The sequence below is a fragment of the Dromiciops gliroides genome, chromosome 3 (genome assembly GCF_019393635.1).
Source record: "Dromiciops gliroides isolate mDroGli1 chromosome 3, mDroGli1.pri, whole genome shotgun sequence".
Classification (NCBI taxonomy): Eukaryota; Metazoa; Chordata; class Mammalia; order Microbiotheria; family Microbiotheriidae; genus Dromiciops; species Dromiciops gliroides.
The window spans coordinates 540,943,679-540,950,076 of NC_057863.1; the positions used below are offsets into that span (position 1 = coordinate 540,943,679).

Below are 6,398 nucleotides of genomic sequence, written 5' to 3' on the forward strand. Positions count from 1 at the left end.
GTCAGTTGGTTGTCATTGGTTGATTACCAAGAGCCAGAATGCTTGGGGTGATTGCAGAGCATGGAAATACATGATAAGTCTTTAGCAGAGTTATTTGGATTGGATTGAATCCTGAAGATCATAGAGCACAGAGAACATCTACTTCTTCCCTTGACCTGAACTCCTATCTGAAGCTGGATCAGACAAGAAGAGAACCCACCTGTGTCCAGGTCCTACCGCATAGCTCCTCCCCAACATTGCCCATGCTTCCCCTACCTCTCCTCCCTCCAGAGAGACATAACATCTGCAAAGCTCTCCAGTAAAGACACAGGCATTGCTTGATAACTTAGACATCTTTTATTCCACAAAATCAAGAGAGAAAAAAAAAAACCAAGCCTGAGAAAGGCAGAAAGGGACACTGAAGAGCCAGGAGAGAGGGTCACCCCCATCCCTCTCTCCCCACCGCATGTGCACACACAGCAACCTAGGGATGTGTCGGTCTCCATGAATTCCTCTCCAAATCCATCACTTCCCTGTGTTCCCAGAAATAAGGGAAACAAAGGAGTGAGAGGAACGCCGCTGGGGGCGCCGTGTGGCACTGATGGCAGGAGTAGAGTGGTAGCTAGTTGCGGCCTGCATTGGAAGCCTTATTTGTTTTTTGGCCGTGGCTCCCTGTCCAGATGTGGCCTACAGCTTTAAAAGGGGGAGTAATTTGGATTGGAGCTGGTCACTGAGGCAGTATTGAGGGGGAGGGGGATGTCCTCACTGGCTGCTCAAGGACTTCCGGGCTTCCTCCACCATGGTCAGAAACTCAGATTTGAATTTCTGTGAAACAGGCCCAGCACTTTGCTTGAGGTCCTCCAGGAAAGGCAAGACCTTCTCCTTAATGGTTTTCAGCTGCTGGGCCATCTTGGCTTGATAGTCAGAGGCAGAGGGAAGACCTTTCTCCCGGAGTTCCTGCAGCTTCTGGCTCAGGTTGGTCTTGAGCTTCTCTTGGTAGGGACTCACGTACTCCCGAAGGGTCTCAATGTGGCTCTGGGCACGATCCCGGATTTCTTGGCCCAAGGGGCTCAGCTTCTCATGGAGCTCACTGAACTTCTTCTGGGCGCCTTCCTTCAGCTCCAGGGTCATTGGGACGACCTTCTTGTGGTAGGTTTCTAAATCCTCTTGCCACTTCTTCTCAAACTCTTCCAGGTGGGGCTGGATGTTCTTCTTCACTTCTTCCAGGCCCTTTGTCATCTCCTGCCGTAGCTCCTCTGTTTCCTTAATGATGCTGTCCCTGAGTTCCTGGTAATTAGGACTGAGTTCATGATAGAAAGCAGTGAAAGCCGAGCCCAGGGAACTCAGTGTGTCTGAAATCTTCAGGCTGCAGGGAGGAGAGGAGAGAAAGGATGGGATGCTATCACACCTTGAGCAGGTCACTTCCCGGCTGCCTGCCTCTGTTTCCCCATTTGTAAAATAGGGATCAAAGTAGCACCTATCTCCAGGGGTTGTTGCAAGGATCAGATGAGACAATCATTGTAAATTGCTTAGCACAGTGTCTTGGCCCATAGCAAGTGCTACATCTGTGCTAGCTACCATTATTATGCTTATTAGCTATGCTAACCAGCTAGCCACAAAGCTCGGGTCTGACCATGTCACTTCCTTGCTTGGAGTATCAATGGCTCCTAATTACTTCTAGGATAAATTATCAACTCTCAAGCAACTTCCCAAGCTTCCAATTTATCTCTCTAGCCTGACTTTCCATGACTTTCCTTTTCCACATTCTACAACCCAGACAAAGAGGGCTCCTTTATGTTTCTCACACCTGGTGCCCTATCTCCTGTCCCTAGACACACTTAGAATCCCCTCCCTCCTCCCAGCGGCCTCTTGGCATCCCTACTTCCCTTCTAGGCTCTACTCAAGTGTCACCTCCTAGACATCTGTCCTTGTTTCTCCAATTGTTAGTGCCCCCCCCCCCCAAACCTACATTGTTTATCTTCTAAATACCATGTATTTACTTCTCCGAGTTTCTGTTTGTTTCTTCCCAGTAGAATCAAGATTCCTTGAAGGAAGGGACTATTTTTCTCTTTGGGTTCCCAGATTCTAGCCCCTTGCCCAGTACTCAATAGGTGTTTGTTGAATTGAAGTGAATTGAATTGCTTCCCAAATGAGGACTAGGGATTGGGGAGAAAGGGAAGAGTGGGGTGAAGCCCCAGGCACACTGCGCTCAGGCAGGTGTCTGACACCCTCGTTGTATCATCCCTTTTCCTGTTCAAGTCAGGTTTCTCCTAACTCAAGCTTCCCTTCTTTAGGATTAAAAAAATGCCCAGAAGAGGAAGCTGGCCTTGAGAGAAGCCTTGGAGGAAAGAAGGGGAGGAGACAACCTATCAAAGTGAGGCAGGGAGGCACCCCTGGATGATGCAGAGGTCCAGCAGTCCCACTTGGGGAAAGTGAGGACCCAGCAGTTTCCCCCCACTACCACAGCACCACAAGACAGACTGCACTCTGAGTCCTCCTCCCCCCCAAACAAGGCGTGGCGTCCTATGGTGTCCCGTCCTTCTTTGAGCCTGGATATTCTGAGTTTCTGTAAGCTGGGCAGCAAACCATCTAGAAGAGCATTCAGTCCTGAGTACCCCACCCCCACCCCAGCCCTAGGACAAGCCTACCCTTCTTTCCACTTACTCCAGTTCTTTGCCCATAGAGGAGGACTCGAGCTGAGTCATGTAATCCTTGCCAGTGTCCTTGAGGTTGTTCAGGTAGACCGTTAAGACATCCTTCATCTGCTCCAGGGGTGACTGGGGTTCATCGCGCTGCCAGAAATGGTTGGCCTGGCTCCCTTGAGGAAAGGAAGAAGACGGAGCCGGGTCAGTACCACCCTTTGTCCTGACCCTGCTCAGTCCTTTCTGGGTGGTTCCAGAGTGTCTATGGGGGTAGAGTTGCCCAGCTCAGCCCCAGGCCAATGGGAGCTAATCTTGTATTAAGTATTCCTGCCACCCCCACCCCCACCCCGTCCCGTCCCATCCAGTGTATTCTGAATAAAGGGGGAGTAAGGTACCTGACTTACTTGGTGTGGGCACCTACCTGTGAGGAAGACCAGGGCAAGGGTCAAAACCACCGCTTTCATCCTGAGGACTTTTTCCTATGACCTGTGGAGAGAGGAGAGAGGTTTAAACTGCGGAAGAGGAGGAGGAAGAAGGTACAAACATCAAGCAAGGCTAACCACATAGGATGGGGAAGGAATCCTGGGCTTCTGTTGACTCGTCTGGAAAATGAGGGGGTTGGATGAGACGGCCTCTGTGGTCCCGTCCAGGTCTGGACCTAGGATACCTCTGGTCCTTCCCGACATTAGCTGCATCCCTGGACATCCTACCTGGAGGTCAGCCAACCTCTAAGGCTTGGCCAAGCTCGTCCCAGTCAGGGCCAGCCAAATGGCCAACATGGGCTTGGCAGATCTTACCTGAATGCTCTCTCCAGGTGATCTGTTCGGGGTTGTAGCTCTCCTCAGGAGCTGGTATTTATGCTCCCAGTGGGGGCTGGGCTAACGCAGGGAGATAAGATGAACCTTCAGAAGGACATGTGGAGCTTAGAGTTCAAGGGTCAAACTTGCCTCTCCTCCCCCCACTCCCTGAAACACTGGGCCTAAGCAGGTCGGCAAACAGAAAGTGGGGGCAGTGATTGCCCAAGGGGGCCCAGCTCGGACTCTGCAATCCCCAACGGTCCATTGGGCAAGGGATAGACTGGAGGCAAACAAGAGTAGCCCCTGAAGGCAGTGCTGTCAGTCCTGCAGAGCTAGCTGGGGTTAGGGGGAACACAGCCTGGGCTCCTTTGGGGCCCGGCCTCCCTCTTCAAAACCTTGGGTGAGAAGCAAGAAAGACCCTGTCATCCTTCCCTTGATTAGTCCCATTACCCACTTAATCTCAAACACAGAAGGGAGGGGCTCACGCACAGAATGGGGGAGGAGGGAGATTATTTTGGCACAGGGGGATGGCTGTGTGGACATGACCCAAACCCAGATTTCTCCAATTAGGAGGGAAGAGGCACGCCCTGATCAGTTCCCACAAAGTCTCAGAAGGCACCCTGTATGCCAACCCTCCCCCTTCCCTCTTTCAGAAGCCGGGAATCTCTGCAAGAAGCACAGTTTTTGTCTCCAGACCTCTCATCCACCCCCACCCCAAAATCAAGGAAAGGGGAAAGGGAAACATTCTGGAGTCCAAAGCCAGGGAAAGTTGTAGCAGTGGGTTTTGAGTGGTTTCTCTCTAACTAACTAGTCCTGGTGGTTTGCAAACCTGACTCAAACACCTATCTTCGAGGAAATCTTCACCGACTGACTCATTGAACTCTGACTCAGAGTCCAGCTAATAACTCAGACTGACTTGTCACTAGCTGTGTGACCATAAGCAAATCACTTCACCTAAGTCTCAGTTTCCTCATCTGGGGAAAGCCCTACACGTAATACCTAATGAAGACTCCAAAAGACATCATGTATGTAATATGTTTTGCAAAGTTTGAAGGTGCTGTCAGTTGTCTTTCCCCCTCCTCATTTCTACGATGACCAAATGACCAAAGCCCTTGAGGGTCATTACCTAGGACCTTCACATCACAGCATCTAAACTTTCATCTTGTTCTGCCTACCTGCACTTAGGGAGTTAGTCCCCATAATGGGGATGGAGGAGTAGAAGAGAGAGCTGGGTTGCTTTGGGAAGTTAAAAGAAGGGGCTTATTGTATGGAATAATATGGTGAGTGGTGGAAAGAGAGCCACAAGACCTGGCTCTGACTTGGCGCTGTTCTATCTAGGTGACCTTGGGCCAATCATGTCACCTGTTAGGGCTTCAGTGACTTCATCAGTACAATGTAGGAACTGTCCTAGCTCAAAATGGATAACCCTGCGTGTCTCGTACAGCAAGGCATACTGTCGTCTGCCGTTATCTGTCTAGATTTCTCTACTGATTTTTAAGTGTCTTTCTCATGGACTAATTCCAACTAGATGGAAGGTACAGACGGTGTCTTCCCTCCTCCACGCCCTCCCTAGTATCCGGTAGCAACCTTTGTACACAACAGGTAACTTCATTAATGGTGTTGACAGCTGATTGCACGACTGGATGCTGGAGAAAACAACTTCCTGGGGGGAATTGTAGGGGCAAGACCAGCTAGGTGAGAAAAGCTCTTGGTTTGGAATCCAGAAGAACTGGAGTCTAGTAGCTGCTCGTTATATACTAGTCATGTGACCTTGCGAAAATTACTTATGCTCTCTGGGCCTCAGTTTCTTCTTCTTCTTCTTTTTTTGGTGAGGCAGTTGGGGTTAAGTGACTTGCCCAGGGTCACACAGCTAGTAAGTGTTAAGTGTCTGAGGCCGGATTTGAACTCAGGTCCTCCTGAACCCAGGGCCGGTGCTCTATCCACTGTGCCACCTAACTGTCCCTGGGCCTCAGTTTCTTCACCTGTAAAATGTCAGTAAGAATACCTGTCATCCACCTCACAGGGTTTCTGGGAAGATAAAATGGGATAGTATATGTAGTTAGGGCTCCAGACTGAGAATTTGCCCAAGACATTTCTCTTTGATGGAGGAATTAACAGTTAATACTATGTATCTACAAGAAAGCTCCCTAGGGAAAAGAAGCTGAGGTGGAGAGGAAGCAGCCAGTGCCACAAGCATCTTCCCAAATTCTTTCTCTCTCCCTTTTTCAGAGGCCTTTCCCTGAGGAGAACCTGGAGCCATGAGTCTGGAAGGCCAAATCCAGAAGAAGCAATCTCTCCTCTCCCAATTTCTAAACAACTCTCCCCCTCATCCAGCCACAGAGCATACAGTGAGGAAAGTCTGGATGCAAACACATTATTTCTGGCTTACATACAGATAACAAAAGCTCAGAATTCAAAGGAACATTGGAAGTCTTGGAATTCAACCTCATAGTGGTTATAGAGCTTCTGCTTGAATTCCAATGACAGGGAGTTCACTTTCTTTCAAGGTAACCTATTCCACTGGACAGAAGGAGGGAGATCCTCCTTATACAGGGTGTTCAAAAAAAATCTTAAGCTACTAAAGCACCAAGACTTTGGGAATGCCCTGCATTAAGCTAAAATCTGCTTCCCTGTATCTTTTACCCTCTGGAGCCAAGCAAAGCAAGTCTAATCTTATTTCTACGTGGCAGCCCTTTGAACAATAGTTTTTTTGTTTTGTTTTGTTTTGTTTTGTTTTTTGCGGGGCAATGGGGGTTAAGTAACTTGCCCAGGGTCACACAGCTAGTAAGTGTTAAGTGTCTGAGGCTGGATTTGAACTCAGGTACTCCTGAATCCAGGGCCAGCGCTTTAACCACTGCGCCATCTAGCTGCCCCTGAACAATAGTTTTAAAGACAGCCATAGTGTTCCACCTAAAGAAAGCTGCTCTCTTTAGGTTACATATTCTCAGTTCTTCCCCCCATTACTTATAGAACACAGTAG

General features: G+C 49.2%; 1 protein-coding gene across 1 annotated transcript; it reads right to left on the bottom strand.

Moving 5' to 3' along the window:
• Positions 1-313: 313 nt before the first annotated feature.
• APOA1 (apolipoprotein A1) lies at positions 314-3,513 on the bottom strand. The gene is made up of 4 exons (XM_043994725.1): positions 3,419-3,513; positions 3,043-3,107; positions 2,644-2,797; positions 314-1,345 (listed from the first exon to the last, which is right to left on the bottom strand). The coding sequence occupies exons 2-4, from the start codon at positions 3,083-3,085 to the stop codon at positions 742-744; spliced, it is 801 nt and encodes a 266-aa protein (XP_043850660.1). The 5' UTR covers positions 3,086-3,107; positions 3,419-3,513; the 3' UTR covers positions 314-741.
• Between the last annotated feature and the right edge of the window lie 2,885 nt (positions 3,514-6,398).

What these genes read in the sequence shown, in the direction of transcription:
- APOA1 (XM_043994725.1), bottom strand. Translation starts at nt 3,085, where the DNA reads ATGAAAGCGGTGGTTTTGACCCTTGCCCTGGTCTTCCTCACAG. An exon ending in TGCCCTGGTCTTCCTCACAG is followed by an intron (nt 2,798 to 3,042) that starts GTAGGTGCCCAC and finishes CCTTTCCTCAAG; the next exon opens with GGAGCCAGGCCAACCATTTC. An exon ending in TCTATGGGCAAAGAACTGGA is followed by an intron (nt 1,346 to 2,643) that starts GTAAGTGGAAAG and finishes TCCTCCCTGCAG; the next exon opens with CCTGAAGATTTCAGACACAC.